At 43.4% G+C, this 20630-nt stretch overlaps 1 protein-coding gene across 1 annotated transcript in view; it reads right to left on the bottom strand.

The window, feature by feature from the left end:
- fbln1 (fibulin 1) overlaps positions 1-20630 on the bottom strand; it is a 251443-nt gene that overhangs the window by 116313 nt on the left and 114500 nt on the right. Inside the window, exons 10-13 of the mRNA XM_078568577.1 lie at positions 16184-16312; positions 13980-14105; positions 9478-9597; positions 6244-6375 (exon numbers count right to left, since the gene is read on the bottom strand). Coding sequence (XP_078424703.1) covers positions 6244-6375; positions 9478-9597; positions 13980-14105; positions 16184-16312 — 507 coding nt within the window. The remainder of the gene's footprint in view (positions 1-6243; positions 6376-9477; positions 9598-13979; positions 14106-16183; positions 16313-20630) is intronic.

Below are 20630 nucleotides of genomic sequence, written 5' to 3'. Positions count from 1 at the left end.
CTGCCCTAGTGGAGATGTGTCCTCAACAGAAAATCAAAGTTCAGACCTTCTAAAAATGTGCAAATGCAATGGAATCAATTATTCTACTTTGTTCCCATAATTAAACTAACCACTGAAAATGAATGGGCTGCACTACTGAAGTGAATCCAGTAGGGTTAGTTCAGAGCTTGAATTTCATATGCAGAACATACTCTTGTTTGTCAACAGACTGCTAAATTTTTACAAGGGATGAAAGGCACCTATACATCTGACATGCAGTTCTCCATCCTTTCACCAGAACATTTCTGTGTGGGCCCAGACTTCAAGACTTCAAAAGGCTAAGTGCACTGATCTGGAAAACATGGGTCACTGATGTAGGACACAGACCATGACATCAAGCACACAGCTTATCGGGGTGAATCTAGGCTGTCATCTGCAGGATCTCACAGTGCTGAAGTGATGATACCTGCACTATGTTGCAATGTGTTTCAATCTTTAAACAGCTCAAAAAAGGCTTACACCTGGTTTGTGACAGAGATAATCTTTATATGCACAAAATACATTAAGTTCGCAACTTTGTTTATTACTGCGCTGTATTGATACGGTAAATAAAATGCAAGCCATTCAGTACATAGGACACCTCCTGATTTCAGAAATGGGAGATTCAAAGGTTTGAAATACATTGACAAATCAAAAATATTTTCAAATGCTATGGACCAGTCAAATCTCAGGTTGATGCAATTGGTGAAGATTCAACTTGGGGGCCAGTCCTGAATATCTTGACCTACTTTAAAAAAAACTCTCTGAGCCTTTCTTTACTATTATTATTAACTATGAAGTAAAACTACAGGGAGCAAAGTAAGAGGGGTGGTATGGCAGAGGGGAGGCATGGTGGCTGTGGCATTGGCATGTTGGATTCTAGACCTATCCAAGTATCCAAGATTAACAGTTGAGCTTACAATTTTTGGATGGGATGGCAGTAAACTCTGGAAGGGATACAGCATCTTTCAGCTGATCACACCATCACAATGCAAATAGTCATGGAGCCATCTTTGCTCTACACTGTGCTCTACGCTGAAGATGAAGTGGACTAAGGGTGGCGGCCGGGTGGTTGCAGGTGGTGGAGGGAAGAGATATGATGTTGCAGTTGGGTAGAAATAAACTAGGAAACTATCTGGATTGGACAAAGAATGTATAAAAGCTCTTTATCCAGTAAGAAAATGTCTTATTTAAATTGGAACCTATTAAGAGTCACAATAAAAGTAACCTCCAGTTTGGGGAAATATTTTCACATCTATCTAGATGCAGAATAGATGTTTAAGGCACAGCCGCCACTGTTGTGGTGAAAGTTACAAAAGAGGTAAGAGCTGGAGGAATGTAGTATTCTCAGAGAGTTATAGGACTGGAGGAGATACAGAGATAATAAGGGGTGAGGCCAGGGAGATATTTGAACATGAAGATGAGAATTTTAAATGTCTTGATCGTTGGTAAATGGAAGCCAATGATTGTCAATGAGATGGACTCATGGGATTGTGCATTAGGATGTGAACAGCAGAGTTTATGGAGGGTAGAAGCTAAGAGGCCATCCAGGAGGGCACTGGAATAGCTGAGTCTGGAGGTAACAAAAGCATGGATATGGATTTGAGCAGCAAATTGGCTGATGCAGAGGCAAGAACAGAGGTGGAAAGAGGTAGTCTTGCTGATGGAGAGGATATGGGCGAGAAAGTTCACCTCAAGGTTAACAGGTTGCCAAGATTGTGAACAGACTGGTTCAGCCTGAGACAGTGACCAGGGAGGTGCATTAATTGGCTAGGGAATGGAATTTGTGTCTGAGGGTGAAGACATTAGCTTCAGGCTTATCAATGTTTAATTGGAGAAAATTTCAGCTTATCTGGGGCTAGATTTGTCTCTTTATCTTGTCTGTACCCTTATCATTAAGTCGTAATTTCAGCTGTAGAAAATAATTTAACTAGCACCTCACTAGTTACTGGCAATACCAAAAAAAATTGTTACTACAAAGTTCCTGACAAAAAGAATATCAGAGCCTGACTTCTTTGAAGAACTCAAATTTGGTAGACACCACCACCAACAATAAATTGCATTGAAAAAGCAACTTTAACATCGAAAAGCACCCCAAAAATGAATCACAAAGGCAGAACGAAATGGGCACAAGCCTTAGTGGGGGAATAAAGAGTGGGGGCCAAAACCCTGGTCCAAGAGTTGAGAATTAGGGAGACCTTTAAACATGGAAAGAGAAGTTAGCCATGGCTCAGTGTTAGTATTCTCACATCCAAATCCTTCTTCAGAGATTTGAGCACAAAATCTAGGCTAACACTCCAGTACAGTACTGAGGGACTGCTGCACTGTCAGAGATGCCAACTTTCGGTTGGGGCGTTAAAACCAGGCTCCATCTGCCCTCTCAGGAGGACATAAATGATCCTGTGCCACTAGAACTGAGAAACTATAACCACCAAGAATGATTGAAATTGTTTCTACTTGTGGAGGAGACCAAAATTAGAGGCCATAAATATAAGACAGTCACTAATAAAGCTAATAGGGAATTCAGGAGAAAATGTTTTACCCAGAGAGTAGTTAGGATGTGGAATTCGGTACCACAATGAGTTGCTGAAGCCACAAGCCTAGACGTATTTAAGGTGAAGCTAGATAAACACACAAGGAAGAAAGGAATAGCAGATTATGCTGACAGGGTTAGGTAAAGAAAGGTAGGAGTAGGCTCATGTGCAGAATAAACACCAGCGTGGAATAATTTCGCTGAATAGACTGTTTTTGTGTTGTACGTTTTATGTAATTTTGAAGAAGCGCATTCTCCTTCTATTCTGAGTAATATTTATTCCTCAGCAAACATCACTAGAATTGATTATCTTTTTATCATTGGTGTTTGCGGGACCTTGCTGTGCATGAATTGGCTGCCTCATTTCCTACATTACAAGAGTGACCAACTTCAAAGTGCTTCATTGGATGCAATGTATTCCTTTTAGGGGCCAGGGAGAGAAATCCTCACATCTGTCAAGAAACATCATCCTGCAGCTTTATAGGAAAGCTTGGCTTTCTTTCCACACTGACAGGTGAGAAGCCCTCTACTCTGGTATCCTGCTGTTTGGTGATAAACTGATAGAGACAGGAGCACCTTAAAGAAGTGACAGAATGCTCAGATCTCAGACAGAAAAGAAAAATAAGAACTTTGCTGAAAGAAGGTTTCCAGCTACTTAAAATAATCAAACAAATTTGTTTTCCTTCCACGAATGTTACTTTAGAACTTGTAACTTTAAAAAAAATTCTGTCACATAGGCTTGAAAAAGCGTGACAGCAAAAGGAATAATGCACACATTTAGCATTTATTGTGAAGTCACGGATGGTACTTTCTCCTTTAGCTCCTGATGGTGTGTTTCATACCCAGAACAACAAAAAATATTCTTAATAAAATTGGCCTAACAACCCATGCCACACAATGGGCGGATTTGTCTCAGATTTGTACAAAGTGTGGTAGCGGGTGGGAAAAGATGGCATTTTACCTGCTGGTTGCAATGGCAACTTATCGTCCCATTCCTGGCGTGTCCCACCTCATTAATAATGCATTCACGGTAAACTTGCCGGATCGTTGGTGGGTGGGCTCAGATTTGCCCGTTCCAGGTGCAATAATTAAAGCACATCATAGTGCAGCCTAATGTTTCCAGACCAGGACTGCTCCAGGCGGCAGATGGCCCCGAAAGCAAAGAAGACGGCAGCCCCCAAATTTAGTGACACCTCTCTGGGGCACCTGCTGGACGCAGTGGAAGGCCACAGCGATATCCTCTACCCCTACTCTGGTCACAGGAGGCTCACCAGAGTCACCAATCTGATCTGGTGGCAGTGGCAGTCAGTGCCACGGGAGCACAGAGGAGATCAGTCATCCAGTGCAAGAAGAGGAGAAGTCAACCACCTCATCACACTCAACTCACACACTCACAAACCCATCACACATCCACAGGGATCTGACACCTAAAGGGACAACACCACTAACTCTCACACACACCCTCACATCTCCATCAGGCGCATACCCTTTTGAGCTCGCACCCTCATCCCATCCATGGTTCCACTCACCACAGCTGGCTCACAACAGCAGGGATAGGTCCCAGCCCGGGGGTGGAGTGGCCCACATTAGGCCCCTGACATACTTTTAGGAGCATGCCATCACGCTGACTGGTGAGGACTGTGGACTGTGCCTGTGGTGACGGTGAAGTCGGCAGCAAACACCCACATGAGAATCCTGCACCACATCATCCCTCTCTCAGCGCAACTGTGAGTGCTCTCTCTCTCCTGCTTTTGACTCTGCTGCCCTGCACTAATTATCTCTACTTTGGTTCTCAGGGAGCTCTGCCAAGCGACCGACACCCTCAGCCAGCCAGTCCCTCAACTCCATTCAGGTCCTCACCTCCAGCCAAGAGGACACCTCCTCCATTGAAGAGCTGGGAATAAGCAGCCTGGAAGACCCGTCACAGCACTTACCCACACCCTGCACCAGCACAGAGACACGGTGGGATCTAGATCTAGAGCATTCCCCCCAACACCTTCTTCACCCCCCTCCCAACCTCACCCCCCTGAATCTTTGTCCCCCCCCGCCAACCTCACCACTTTCCCCCCCACCTCCCCGACACCTTTGTTCCCCCCAGACCCCCAACCTCACCGCCCCCACCCCCCCGGTACACCTTCCTGTCCCAGTCAAACCTAGACCTTCCTCTCCCAGCACCCCGCCCCAGTACACCTTACTCTCCCATTCACAGTTGAAACTTCCTCTCCTCCCCCTCAATGATCATCAGTAGCAGCCCATGGCCAAGACCGTGATGTTCTGAAGCAGACCCGAGACATCAATCTTCCGTGAATTGCTTCATGGCAGAACCATGTCCATGAGAATCCACCCAGCATGCGATGCATGTGTTCCTCCCAGGTCCGGTAGCTGTGAGCTCCAGCATCTTCTGCTCCTCGGATGTCCGCCACCTGAGCAAGGCCCTAATGATAAGTCCTGACTTCTGCATGTCACGCTTATCCAGACACGTTCTGGCCCAGCGCGATTTCCTGCCTGCATAACGGTAAATCTGGCATGGGGGGACAATTCCGGTTGGGCCTTACTTTGCATCCCATTAGCGGGATGAGAGTTCACACTGGCCTCCAGCAGGATTGGCGTTCCGCCATGGCGGACATCATCGGATGATCTTGTTGTGCTTTCACGTCAGCCTGAAATCGATTTTTGCCATATTGTGACTCCCCCCACCCCCCACCAGCCATGATACCCGATGCCAACAGGGCCAGAAAATTCCTGCCAATGTCTTGTCAACTGTAAGTCATCTTAGCAACACATTATAGTAACAATATGGAGTCAGTTTTCTTCTACCTAATGCCTTTTATGTATCAATTCCTGAGCCATTAAGGAAAGAATAGAAAGGTCTCCGCCCATTTGTGTATGATGTTCATTTTCTGGGAGGCCATGAGATGGGCAAAGGAAGCTCCCATTTAACGCAGACAGGCTTCTCCATTATATTTTCATGACATGGTTGTCAGTCTGGTGCTTCCTACTAATGCTGGTTTAACACCAAATGAAATTAATGTCCATTGTTTGGATTTCAGAATTGATTGACACTGAGCATTACAGGCAAGTAGCCATGAAGAAGTTTACTTTATCAGTTTACAGATAATTGTGGATTTTCTCTCAATTTGTTTTTCTCTCTTGAACCTTTGTGTCAATTGCTTTAATTTTATTAAATCTGTAGCACCATTGCTGCCATGAACAGATTTTATAGAGGGAATTGCCATCTGAGGTGCTGGGAAGAAGAGTGCCATGAAATGGATGTCAGGCAGCTTGAACTGCACAAGAAATGCTCTGTGCCCACGTCAGCGTCTGTACACCCACACCTACAGACAGAGTGATCACACGATTAGTGTACAGAGTGATTTCAACTCTCGAGGTATGTGTGGCAGTGATCACCAGGCAGCAAAACCTGACTGACTGCACCTGCCAAGTCACCACAACCTGTAAGATAAATTTTCATCTTCACTTGCTGCACAGTAATTTGATGTAGTGGATCACCTGTCCTAGTAGAGTCCACCCAATTTTTATTCCATTAATCCACTCGGCCAGATTACCATCCAAGGTCGAGGATGGAAATTCATAACACACCAGTTTAATGTACCAATGGTATATTTTAAAGTAGAGGTCATTACAAAGGTGAATTCAACAATTTAAGAGACCCTGCAGAAATGTTCTCCTACCTTGGCAGTTACGCCCATTGGGTGCAAGAGTGTAGCCAGCTACTGGGCATGCACACTGGAAGCTGCCAGGAACATTGACACAGCGATATGAACAAATGTTGCCTCCAGCAGGTAAAGCACATTCATCAATGTCTAAAACCAGATGAAAAGAAATACATAGTTAGAATTAGCCAATTGTCACAAGAGATCACATGTGCTGCAAAAGAGAAGCTCATTACAAGATTGTTTTATCTATTGAGCTAAGTTGGAGAGGCATAGCCAAACTAGAGACACTCATATGTGGACAGAACTTTAGTTTGCTTTCTTTCTATTCTTTACATTTTTCTCCCCTCTTCTGAATATATTAACTTACACATTACTAAAATATGATTGCTTGGATTAGTCATCCACTAGTACTTTTGCTGAGTGATCTAGTCTTTCAGTATTGGAAGGTGACTGAATAAAGGGAACAATACAACCTGGTTAACAACATAAGAAAATGTCAAGGACAACAAAACCCATTTGGCCCATCGATTGCATCCCTCTAACATTTCTACTCCCTAGTCTAGCAGACAACAGCATCTAATATCTTTGATTCTACTACCACACCTGATGGACCATTTCAAACTTTAATCATCATTTTCCAAGTGAAGATATATTTTCATGATCGTTTTGTATGGAAAGAGGTATGTGTTTACGCATGTACGCATGCACGCAGTGGGAGGCAGTAGCATAGCGGTACTGTCACTGGACTAGTCATTCAGAGATCCAGGGTAATGCTCTGGGGACCTGGGTTTGAATCCCACCACGGCAGATGGTGAAATTTGAATCCAATAAAAATCTGGAATTAAAAGTCTGATAATGCCCACGAAACCATTGCCGATTGTTGTAAAAACCCATACGGTTCACTAATGTCCTTTAGGGGAGGAAATCTGCTGTCCTTACCTGATCTGGCCTAAATGTGACTCCAGACCCACAGCAATGTGGTTGACTCTTAAATTACCTCTTAACAAGGGCTATTAGAGATGGGCAATAAATGCTGGCCTAGTCAGTGATGCCCACATCCCATGAACGAATATATAAAAAAACACACACACAAATATTGGTTGAAGGTAATATACTTTTACAGATTATAGTTAGCTCAGTCTTTGATTTTTGGCCTCCAGTAGCCTGCTTTCTTGGGTGGTTTAAATGCTTTAAATTTGAAGTAAGGGTCTTGTAAAGCAAAGGGTTCACAGCAGGTTGTGAGGTTTCTTGTCGTCAAATAGCCATGAGGTTGGTTCTCAGGCAAACTTTAAACTCGGGGGGAGGGGGTGGGGAATCCTTCTCTCTGTTGGGGTCTCCCGCTTTCATTGTCTTGCTGTTAAATAGCTTGGTTGGCTGCTTGATGACTTGCAGCTAGTTTGTGGTCTTGCTTTCTGACCAGCTGACGACTGATGACTAACTGCAAACAGCTCTTAGCTGATTTTTAAAAGCAGACACAAACATGACTGCCCCCATGGGGAGAATTTTTAGCTCAGCGGGCGGGTGGCGCTCAACCGAGCATAAAATGATGCGCGATGACACCGGGCCAGCGTCCTGACTTTATCACGCACTCACACCGCTGACAATTAAAAGGCCTATTGAGGTCATTAAAATGTTAATTGAGAGAAAATGCCAAGCAGCCTTTGAATTTTTCAGGAAACCTCATTGATAGGTGTTGAAGTTTCCAAAAGCAAATAAAAATAAAATCAAAATTTCAAAATTTAATTAATAGCGCGTCCCTGCTCATGTGACTGAGTCACATGAGGGGACATGTTTTATAACATTTTTAAAATCTTTATTTTTTATTTTGAACAATGTTCATCTCCTTGAGGCAGCTCTGTGCCTCAGGGAGATTTTCAAGTGCGCACCTACACGCATGCGTAAAGTTCATGCTCGCCCTCCTCTCCCCACAGACAGGCAACGCTGAGCACTGCCGTTCGCATTTCATGCTGGGCAGGCCTTAATTGGCGCACCAGTGTGAAATCACCATCCGGCCCCAATCACAGGCGGTGGTCAGCTACCTGTCCGACCCCGCCCGACGAAGAAAAAATCCTCCCCCCGTGTTTACTTTATCTATGGCAGGCTTTCCTCTCTAAAAGACGTGAATGAACAAGTTGGGCTTTTTATGACACTCTAATAGTTTCATAAGCACTTTTACTGATACTGGGGAGAATTTTCTCCCCGTTGGGAGTGGGTGCAGAGATGATCACTGCCCGCGATTGGCTGCATGCCACCATTTTACGTGGGTGGGCCAATTAAGGCCCACCCAGTGTGACGCGTGCCCAGTAGTGCTCAGTGCCACCTATGTGAGCAGGGGGAGGAGGGAGAGTCGGGGCCTACGCTCTTTCACGCACGAAATCTCCCTGAGGCACAGAGCTGCCTCAGTGAGATTAAGTTGAATTTGACAATTCAAAATAAAAAAAGTTAAAAATCATTTGCACATGAGCTGGGACATGTTTATCAAATGTTTAAAAATTTTTTATTAATGTAATAAACCCTTCATGAAACCTCATCCCGCCCGTAGATGAAGTTCCATGTAAAATGCGAAGGCCGCCTTAAGGTTGGACAGGCAGCGCTGTCAGATTGGTTAATCACTTTATTAATGGCCTTAACAGGCCTTTGACAGTTTGGTGGGTGCACAGGCACCTCTGTTCCGCGCCCACCAAATTGAAGATCGGAGTGACGCGCGGTGACATCGGGACGCACGCCCGACGTCACCACACATCATTTTATGCTTCGATGTGCGGGGCCCGCCCCTGCACACTGAACAGAAGATTCTGCTTCTTTTTTAAATTTCAGTTTCTTTTTATATTGAATTCAAATTCTGAAAATGCCATTATTTAACTCAGGTGATAAATAAAGGAAAAGATTTTTGTGCTACTAGAGAACGAGATATTTAAATGCAATATTGTTAATTGTTCAACTGGAGGAAATTATCTGAGAATAAATTACAAGGCTGATAAAAGAAATCAAATTGCAAGGTTGAGGTACCCGATGCATTATCTGTGCTGCATCAATACAGATGGAAACTGAAAAAACAGTAGAACTGGGTAGTCCACCAGTTTAGTACATTGTCCTTTAATTCATGAGACTTAGGATAAGATCCTAGACTGACTTTCTACTGGCTATAAATGTCTTAAGTGATAATAACTATGCACCATCGTAAATCATTCTATGTGGTGCAGCAGGCTCCCAGTGAGGTTCAGACAGTATTTTCATCATCTGCCTTACCTTCGCATGTTATCCCATCTGCATCACTGAGCTGGTAACCACGGCGGCAGTAACATTGATATGAGCCATAGACATTAGCGCATTCTTGACTGCAGGGATTGCCCTCACACTCATTCACATCTAAAAGCACAAAGCAAAAGATAAGAAGATAAAATTAAGGACAAGCATTAGTTTTATTTTCATCGCTTATCAGAAATGTTAAACAGTAATAAATGACTCATACAAAGCTCACGCAGTTTCTACTTGTCCATGTCAAGTGTGAGTGGCAGCACCTATACGCCTTAAACTGGATCTGTGGTTGTGTCTGTCTGTCTACCACAACAGGGAAAGGCTGAGAGTAAGAATAAGACAGCCCATTCTTATGGTCTGGTGATAAGGAGGTAGTATTTGGGAATTACAGAATGGAAAATGGCAGCATAATGGTAATGTTACTGGGCTAGTAATCCAGATACCCACAGTAATGCTCTGGAGACATTAATTCAGATCTCAACACAGCAGCTGCTGGAATTTAAACTCATCGAATTAATCTGAAATAAAAAACAGTAATGGTGATCATGAAACTGCCAATTGTTATAATAAACATTCACTAATGTGCTTCAGTAAAAGAAATCTGCTGCCCTTACACAGCAGGGTGACCAACAGTCCTTGATTTTATGGGACTGTCCTGTACTTGAGGCAGTCATCCTGTGACATGGATTGATTGTTGCCTGGATGCTATTTGTCATGTATCTTTCATGTTTGGGTTTCATGCATGTGCAGTATGCACTTGTGGCACCTTCTCAAGTATCACCAACTACCTCCTCACACACTCACAGGTTCCCAACACTTGCCCCCAGCTCTACAGGTTCACCAGCAACATGCCAAAGTGTCCCTTATTTTTTTCCCCAAGGGTTGGTCACCCTGCTATCCAGTCTGGTCTGCATGTGGTTCCAGACCTAAAGCAATGTGGTTGACTTAGCTTACCTCTGAAATGGCCTAGCAAGCCACTCAGCTATGTCAAACTGCTGCAGAAAAAAGCACTGTGTGTGTACCTACATCACATGGACTGCAGCAGTTCAAGAAGGTATCTCACTACCACTTTCTCAAGGGCAATTAGGGATGGGCAATAAACACTGGCCTTGCCAGTGATGCTCACATCCCACAAATGAATAAAATAAAATGTTCTTTTGAATGAAAAGTGACATTTGGGATTGTAGATTACTATTATAATAAAGGATGTGATATTTAAGATCCTCAGTTGTTACTATGATAAAGGGATTTTAAAGTATCTGAAATCTCAGTTTGTACTGCTGATGATAGAGGCGTCTTGAGATCACAGGTTGTTCTGTTGAATAAAGGAGACATAAAACTATCTTTTCATAATCAGCTAGTAACAGTGGCAGATTTACAGTTAGTGGCATCATGTCCCCAGCTTCATTTTTGCCCCCCTCTCCGCCTCCCTCCGGGACCCAAAAGGCGAAGCCAAGAAAATACAGAAATTGATCAGTGCTTCTTCACTTGTAAAAAATGCATGTATGAATAATTGCCTTATTGAAATCCAAACTCACCCCTTGTCTGAATCGTGGTAAAGATGGTAAATATTGCGATGTCAGATGAACAAACATGGAACTTGCTGACGAGAAAAGCCAAAAACCAAAGACAGATTATACACAGAGGGAGAGAGAGTGTCTGCAGATAGGAGAGGGAAGCTGACTAGATGCCCACTCGAACATTGATATTTCAGTCTGTATGTATCATTTTGTTCAGAGATGGAGACTTCATGCTGGAGCCCTGCGCTGGTGCCAACAGTTTCCTGAGGCAAAACAGCACTGACGACACATCTGTTACCTAGGAGACCCGAGACACAATGCACTTTATTGAGATCTAGGGGGGCCCCAAAATGAATGAGTTTCAAAAATTTAAACTGGGTGTGCGTCTGTGCAATACTGTAATGTGACATAATGTTATAACAAATTCAAGTTTAAATTGGATAACAGTTCAAAATCACGGAGGCCAGAAATCACTTGGAATGTAAGAGCTGAAATATGAGGACACGGGTAATGCAGACAATGAATCGGGTAGACCTACGGAATTGTTTATTCAGTGTTTCTAACTTTTTCATATGAGATCAAATGGGAATAGGATCATATTACATAAATACCAAAGGAGACATTTAATATATTCGCAAAAGTTGCGATTTATAAATGCAGGACCATACTTTGCATAATAAAGCATCATTTTTTCCAATATTGACGATAAATCGATTCCATTATAGGACAGATGCTTTCACATTTTTATTTTAAAGTAAATATCTTAATCCTTAGCACCACTGAATTTCATTATTGGGAAAGCGGAAAGCTCATTGACCACTATTATAAATAGCTAAACATTAACTATCATTTTTTATTGATTTAATTTATTCAATTTATATATGAATTGTTTAAGTACCTGTGAGTTATCATTTAGGCAAACTAAATTGAATGAGACAAAGATTAAAATAATAACACAGTCGAGCTAAATGGAAATAGACAGTGAGTTATTATTTAATCATTGTCTATTTCAATTTAGTTCAACTGTACTTCCATCAATCTTATAGTTATGTGGTCAACATAGTATCTTCATGAATTAGTATTTCTGTAGGTATTAGGACAGTGGAAGCAAATACGGTCCCAATTATGAATATATGACATGCAAACACACACATAGGGGAGGATTTTTCCCTCGTCAGGCGGGCTCGGCGGCAGCGGGCAGGGGCGGTCAGGAAGCCGACCACCACTCACAATCGGGGCTGGACCGCGATTTCAAACTGGCGGGACAATTAAGGCCCGGCCAGCGTGAAACGCGAGCGGCAGCGCTCAGCGCTGCCTGTGTTGGGGGGTGGGGGAGGAGGGCGAGCGCGAACTTCACGCATGCACGCAGATGCACGTTTGAAAATCTCCCGGAGGCACAGAGCTGCCTCAAGGAGATGAACATTTTTCAAAATAAAAAATAACAATTTTAAATGTGTTATAAAACACGTCCGTCATGTGACTCTGTCACATGAGCAGGGACATGTTATTAATTAAATTTAAAATTTTGATTTTGTTTTTATTTGCTGTTGGAAACCTCATCCCGCCCGTAGGTGAGGTTTCCTAAAAAATGCAAAGGCAACTTGGCCTTTTTGCCTGCCCGCCAGCCATAAGGTTGGACAGGCAGCAAAAAATTTCTCTCAATTAACTTTTTAATGGCCTTAATAGGCCTTTTAATTGTCGCTGACTGAAATATCGTATGAGTGCGCAATGGGATGCTCGCCCGACATCATCACGCATCATTTTACGCTTAGTCGGGTTGGGTGTGTGCCCGCCTGCCGAGTTAAAATTTCTCCCCATTCATTTCTCCTATGGTCAATATGTTAATTGTAATGTAATATGATATCGTTAACCATACTTTTGTAATGAATGCATTTATATGGTTGTACCTCTCCCCCAAAGTACATTTTATGCCACACCCCTTAGAGACCCCAGTGGATACTGCAATGAACCACTTTGAAGGTTGATTACTTGGTCAAAATGTAATCCAAATCCTGAATTAGCAGTTGCTACCAGGACAGCTGTTCTTGTTCAAAATGCATCTGCGTTCTCTAGATATGTATATGTGTGTGTTAGAGGTTTTGGTATTCCGTTTATAATAAACATTTTAAAATATCATCACCACAGATGAAATGTGAGAAAATAACAATATTCAATTTCAAGAGATCTGGGTAAAAGTCAACGCATCTTAATTGATAATTTTCCACATTTAACATTACTGCAAAATGTTAAAGGAACATTATCCTTTTAACTGCTTGTCACATTTGTCTGTGAATTTTAATCAAGCAAAGGAGATGTCTTCTATATCAGAACTGTCAAGGAGGTCATTTTTTGGTGATCTGTATCATTAAACTTCTGTTGATTTAAAGCTTCATACGATGAGCTAAAAAATTCTTATTAACTGAATCTGAGATTATGACACTGACCTAAATGAGAAATATATTCTTTCTTAACTTTACAAAATTATCTGAAAGGGCAGTCTAACCAGTTACATTGTTAATCAATAACAGTGGAGAATTTTACTTTCACGCACCTATTTACAAATGTACTTAAAGTGCGCAAATCTGCGATATGTAAAACATTTGGGTTGTGGTAAAATATAATTGTTCTATGTGTTCAGGGACCCTTTTTTGACAAAATATTTAAGCTGCAATGACAGTTCTTCCTCCAATTTATTATAAACGGTTGTTCTGTTTAAGACAGGAAAAAAGTTTAAAAGGATAATGCATTTTAACCTTGTGGTCCATAGTTAACTGCTTTAAAGGCAAAGCAATTGGATGGAGTATATTTGGCATATAATTGACTTGCTTCTGTATGGCTGGCGTGCACCCAGTTTGATTGTTTTGAAACTCATTCATTTTGGGGCCCCCTGCCGTTTGGGAGTCCCGTGCCATGGCACGATGTATTTCATTGCAAATCTGCCCCTGGCTAATAATGTATTAAATAGTAGAGTACCTTCACAGTTTCTCCCATCAAGTGAGAGTTTAAAGCCTTTGCTGCAGCTGCAATAGTAGGAACCTGGAGTGTTCTCACAATTGTGGGCACATAGGCGCCCAGGGTAACGCCTGCATTCATTTTCATCTGAGTTAGAAACAGAAACAAAAACTTAGGAAAAAAGGGAACAGTAAACTCAAGAAACTGAAAGAAGCTGCATCATCTTTGTACCAGTACTTTTTATAATGCATGGAGGTGAAGCACAAGACAGCTATACTGAAAATATTATAGAAACAAACACAGTGGAAGTCCCAACTGCCTGCTGACATTGATGCTCTTGGATGGCAAACTGCCATCTCACAAGCAACTCCGTCAGCAACAGTAGCAAACTGAAATGACATTGGACGATGCCAGGAGAGACAGGCTCACAATTTGGGAAAAGAACCTTTACCAGAGTAAAGCCTTTTATGGAACAAGAGTAAGGGGAAAACTGAAAAATGTTTCAAAATTATTTTAAAACATCAGTCACCTTGGGCAACATGGGATGTCTAAACAAGGCCGAGGTCTCAGCTGGATATACTGTCACTTTTGTCACATGATACACATAGATACAAGAGAGGCAGTGATTCCTGCAAACAATCTCTTACTTGTGTTTTCTGCTGTTTCCAACTCCTCTATAAGGAACTTCACCCTAGTTACGTCTATCATTAATAAGGTCCACTCACATGCAATGCTGTAGCTGTGACTCACAGCCTGTCATTCTTTCAGCTTTATGTTACAATCTACTAATACTTTCTCACACTTCACTGGAGTTTGAATTAAAAATCAAACAGGGTGAAAAAAGATTTTAAAGTGACAGTACTTCATAAAAAAGATCTTGAGAAAGATTTTTCTCTTTGCAGACCAAGACAGCCTGTTACTCAGTGGTAGCACTATCATCTCTGAGTGAGGAGGCTGTGGCTTCATGTCACTTTCCAGGGACTGAGGAAGTGGTGTACTATCAGAAGTGCTGTCTTTTGGATGAAATGTTAAACTGGGACCCCATCAGTGGATGTAAAACATCTCATGGCACTATTCAAAGAAGACCAGGGGAGTTTTCCCCTATATCCTAGCCGATATTTATCTCTCAACTAAATCTCAAAAGAAATAGATTATCTAGTCATTGTCACATTCCTGTTTATAGGACCTCGCAGTGCACATTTTCAACATTATAAAAGTGACTACACTGCAAAAAGTACTTAATTAGCCTTAAAGTGCTTTGGGATGGGTGTCCTCAGATCATGAAAGATGCTATCTAAATGTTAGGATTTTCCTTCTATGATGAATTGTGCCAAGGATATCACAGATTTTAATTTGATTTAAAGCATCATGTTGCATGCTTGAAAATAGCACCAGATTTGCGCAAACATTTTTTCATAAGTATGGTAATCCTGAAAAATTAATTAGATATATTCCCTAACATTTATTGGCCCTTTAACACATTCCAACATGTCCATGTGACCATCTCTTCAGAAGTCATTATTCCCCCTTCTGTTCCCATCTTGCCCTTCAGTCAGAGTTACGAATTCATTCACTGCCAGATTGTGGTTAGATCACAGGAATGGTCTCACCAAGTTTTCCTCATCTTCTGAAATCCCACCATGCAACAAAGCATTAAGTATAAATATAGAATGAAAGCAAAATACTGCGCGTGCTGGGAATCTGAAATGAAAACAAAAAATGCTGGAAACTATTATTCAGCAGGTCTGGCAGCATCTGTGGAGAGAGAAACAGAGTTAATGTTTCGAGTCCGTATGACTCTTCTTCAAAGCTAAAGAGAAATAGAAATATGATGGATTTTATACTGTTTAACAGGTGGTGGAGCAGATGGAGCAAGATAGAGGGTCAGGGATAGGTGGGAGCCAAGGCGGGATTGACAAAGATGTCATGGACACAAGGCAAAGGGAATGTTAACAGTAGTGGTAAAGACTAAAGAAGCGGGTGCTAGTGGCTAAAGGTAAGAGCAGAATGTGTTAATAGCAAAACAAGGGTAGGTGCTGTGTGAAAGCACAACATGGAAATATAGAATGTCTAACAACAGGCCAAGGAACACTGAAATTTACCCATGTTTTTAATCTCAACATGTGGTTCTCACCCAAGACTCTAAATAGAAATTGAATTACCAGGGAAATAGTATTTCATTTGTAAAGTCTTTGCTGGCTATGCAGTCAATGTACCCCACTTACCAGTGCATGTCCTGGAAATGCTGTCGAAGTAGTATCCAATCTTACACTCACAGCGAAAACTGCCTGGAAAATTCATGCAGAAATGTCCTTCGCCACAAGGATTTTGAGAATCTGCACATTCGTCAATGTCTACAAGGATAACAAAAATAGGAAAATCTTGAAACTAGACAAGGCAAATCAGAAGTTATCGTTTGTGAAGCCTTTTTGACAAGCTACATGTAGTAGCAAATGTATGCACATTTTGGCCTAATCCATTGTCTTGCTCTCCCAACAATTTTTGCATGTCCAGCCCACCAGCTCCATGATTTTCCAACTGTTCAATATTTTATGCATTCAGTAAGTGCTCATACCGTGAGAAACTCTGCATCAGAGCATTAATGATATATCTAATACAGGTATAATAAAATTCCTACCACTGTTCCAGTTGCATGTGCCCAAATTTTTTACACTAGTCTCAGTTTTATCACTTACTGTAGAATCTCAAACTACATAGTAGAGAAGACAAAACACATTTGGGTCAAGAATGCAATACTTAGTCCTTTCAACACTGGTGTGCACAGTTTTTAAGTCTGCTGTGCATAATGTGATGGTGCAGCTGTTATAAATGCATAGATTATAAGAATATTTTTAGTTTGGATTTGTAATTTTAAATGTAGAATAGATGAAAGAAAGCTTGTTCTGGATAGCCTATCTGCTGAAGGGTCATGAGGACTCGAAACGTTGACTCTTTTCTTCTCCGCCGATGCTGCCAGACCTGCTGTGTTTTTCCAGGTAATTCTGTTTTTGTTCTGGATTTCCAGCATCCGCAGTAGTTTTTTGTTTTTATCAGATAGGCCTGCAGTTGCAGATCAAAGGGAAGTCCTATAGTGTTGCTGGAATGGTGGTGAGAGGTATTCACACCTAGGATTAAAGTAGACTCTCTGAATATCTCTTGAGGAAATGGGCTGTCTGTAGGCATCTCAGGAGAAGGTTTGAAGGTAAGGTGTAAATAGGGGTGGAGGGAGGGGAATTAAATTATTCATGTAATTTCCCCAGATCAGAGAAAACGTTTGAAAGCACCTGGTAAACAAAGGAAGGTTTTAAAGTGTCCATATGCTTTTCAGATCAAAGGGCATGTTTAAAGTCAAAGGTAACTAATTCGCATTTGTACCTGGGATAGGCAAAGTGTGTCACTGTGCCATACAGATGACCTGTGGGGCAGTTGGTGGGGGTGGTTAGGAAGGTTTTTTTGTTTACTGTTTCTCATACTGCATTAGTTAGTCTAGATCCAGAGCAGCCAGGACAAGGAGCAGAGGACCATCAGGAACCAGGGGTGTTTCTGATTTGGAGTCACTATGCAAGGGTATGAGTGAGGCCCATGCTCAGGCTAAGGAAATCCAATTTTGTGGGGTGTTGAAGTAGGGCTGGAGGATTCGCCTAGCTGGATGCTAATGGGAGAATCCTCAAGAAATCCCTCGCCTCGGAGGATGGTAGTGAGGAGCTCTGAGGAGGATGCAGAGATGCTTCAGTGTGATTTGGACAAGCTAGAGTGAGTGGGCAAATACATGGCAGATGCAATATAATGTGGATAAATGTGAGGTTATCCATTTTGGTAGCAAAAACAGGAAGGCAGATTATTATCTGAATGGCTATAAATTGAGAGAGGGGAATGTGCAACGAGACCTGGGTGTCCTTGTACATTAGTCACTGAAGGTAAGCATGCAGGTGCAGCAGGCGGTAAAGAAGGCAAATGTTATGTTGGCCTTCATAGTCAGAGGATTCGAGTACAGGAACAGGGATATCTTTCTGCAATTGTACAGGGCCTTGGTGAGACCACACCTGGAATATTGTGTGCAGTTTTGGTCTCCTTATCTGAGGAAGGATGTACTTGCTATAGAGGGAGTGCAGCCAAGGTTTACCCAGCTGATTTGGGATAGCGGGACTGACATATGAGAAGAGATTGAGTCGATTAGGATTATATTTGCTGGAGTTCAGAAGAATGAGGGGGGATCTCATAGAAACCTATAAATTTCTAACAGGACTAGACAAGGTAGATGCAGCATGTTCCCGATAGTGAGGGAGTCCAGAACCAGAGGTCACAGTCTGAGGATATAGAGTAGACTATTTAGGACTGAGATGAGGAGAAATTTCTTCACCCAGGGAGTGGTGAGCCTGTGGAATTCGTTACCACAGAAAGTAGCTGAGACCAAAGCATTGTATGCTTTCAAGAAGGAGTTAGATATAACTCTTGGGGCAAAAGGGATCAAAGGGTATGGAGAGAAAGTGGGAACGGGCTATTGAGTTGGATGATCTGCCATGATCATAATGAATGGCGGAGCGGGCTCGAAGGGCTGAATGGCCTACTCCTGTTCCTAGTTTCTATGTTTCTAGTGAAACTAAGGAGAATTGGAGTGAATTCCTGGGAGCTGTGATACACAGTGACTTTGGTCCAGGAGAATTGAATGAACACGCAATTAACTAACGGAAAAAAGGAATTCTCGACTGAAATTAAAAGTAGAATGGGAACTGTTCTGTTTGGGATTTTGAGTTTAAATGCATACAAGATGTAGTGTTAAGTCACTCGCAAAAAAATTTTGTTAGTAAACGTTTTTCCCTTTAAAACGTGAAATCTCGTTACATGGGCAGAATTTTGCCCTTGGCGGGCGGGCTTGACGGGGGCGGTTGGAAAGCTGACCGCTGCCCGCAATTGGCAAGGCACCGTGATTTCACGCTGGCAGGCCAATTAAGGCCCGCCAGCCTGAAAGGCGACTGGGGAAGCTCCAAGAAAGGGCGGGCGGGGGCAGTGGCATGTTTGCCAGATCCAATGGCGACCCGGCGGTCAATTCAAAAGCAGCCCAGGCAGCACCTGGAAGGCTGGCATGGAAGGACGCTGAAGTCTCGATGGATTCCAGTGTGGTTGGACACAGCAGGTGGGAGGGCAGGTCGGCGGGGCAGTCGGCCCCTGCGTTTCTCTGATGAGTGCCTCGCTGCCCTCCTGGAGGAGGAGGCAGCCAAGAGGGAAATCCTTATCCCCTGAGGCAGGAGAAGGAGGCCCCCGGACAAAAAGGCCTGGGAGGAGGTGTCATCCAGGGTGAGAAGCCACAATGTGGTGAGGTGCACATGGGTGCAGTGCCAGAGGTGCTTCAATGATTTGCTTCAATTGGGAAGGGTGAGTATCGTGTTTGCATGGGTCAATGTGCAGAACAGTTAAGAGCTGGCCATCCCCCCGTGAACCTGAGGGGTGTTAGAGAGTGAGTGGCAACTGTCAATCACGATGGAGGTGGCCAAGAGAGTGAGCTCTGGCTGCGTGGACTGAATGCCTTGCAGCTCAAGGGCCACGAACCAGCTGAGCCCTGCAAGGTGTTCCTCAGCTGGGGTTGACCAGGCTGCAATGGCGCTGAAGGTAGAGAGTGGACTAATCAATGCTCCTCTATCCTTTCAGGAGAAGACATCCCATAACAATATTGAGAGGTCACGGACTGGTGGGGGACCCCCACACCTCCTAATCCTGACACACTATGAGCAGGAGGCACTGGAGCTGGAGATGTGGCATGCATCTCAGTCTACCGGCCGCGGTGAGTTTGGGATGCCAGACGAAGGTAAGAGTGCAGTGCACTGAGGTGAGAATGTCGGCTATTGCAACCATTGTAGTGTAACCTCTGTATTGAGCCTCGAAACTGGAGTCCCCATTGATAATGGAAAGACAAGGCACCATAATGCAGAAAACTGTTATCTCACCTGGGTGCCTGGCATGCACAGTGACAGTGTCATAACTTAAACTAATGGCATGTCTTTCTTCTCCCTTTTAGGCTCACCAGGAGGCGCTCATAATGAGAATCCTGAAAGCCCACCCCTGACCCCGGAGGACCACCATGCTCAGCACACACCTGTGTCACACCCTCTCTGTCAAGCAGGCACCAGCGCAGATACCAGCACCTCAGTGGGCATAAGATCACCATCTAATATCTCGGTGCACATTGGTGAGTGCACTTCACACTTGCTTGAGGTGCAGGCAAAGGCAGAGAGTGCCCAAGATGCCAGGAGTCAGAGGACTGCTGGAGACCAGGACAATGCTCAGTCGATGGTTGATTATGGGCCTCTGGAGTCATCCATTAGGCAATAGGTGCTGGAAGTCCAGCGGGGTGTGCGGGAGGATCTGGCGGAGATACATGAGGGAATGCGTGCCATGGTGTCTGTTCGGGAGGAGTCCCTGCAGAGCATGACCACTGCATTGACCCTCATGGCCGAGTGCAATGCCTCCTCCATGGAGAGAGTGGCCACTCATGGAGAGGCTACCCCTGGAACACAATCAGGGGTCCTGGGGATGTGCTCGGACCTGCAAGCCTCCACACCGACATTGACCTCAGGTGGTTGCTGTCAGTGTGGGAGATGGATTGGGCACCCAGCATCCCAGCTAGGTGCCCGTCCATCAATGGTGAGCAGGGAGGTCCAAAGTGACCTCAAGTTG

Source organism: Cetorhinus maximus, chromosome 22 (genome assembly GCF_964194155.1).
Source record: "Cetorhinus maximus chromosome 22, sCetMax3.hap1.1, whole genome shotgun sequence".
Taxonomy (NCBI): Eukaryota; Metazoa; Chordata; class Chondrichthyes; order Lamniformes; family Cetorhinidae; genus Cetorhinus; species Cetorhinus maximus.
Note: the sequence above shows the minus strand (reverse complement) of the source record. Positions and strands in the feature narration are given on the sequence as shown.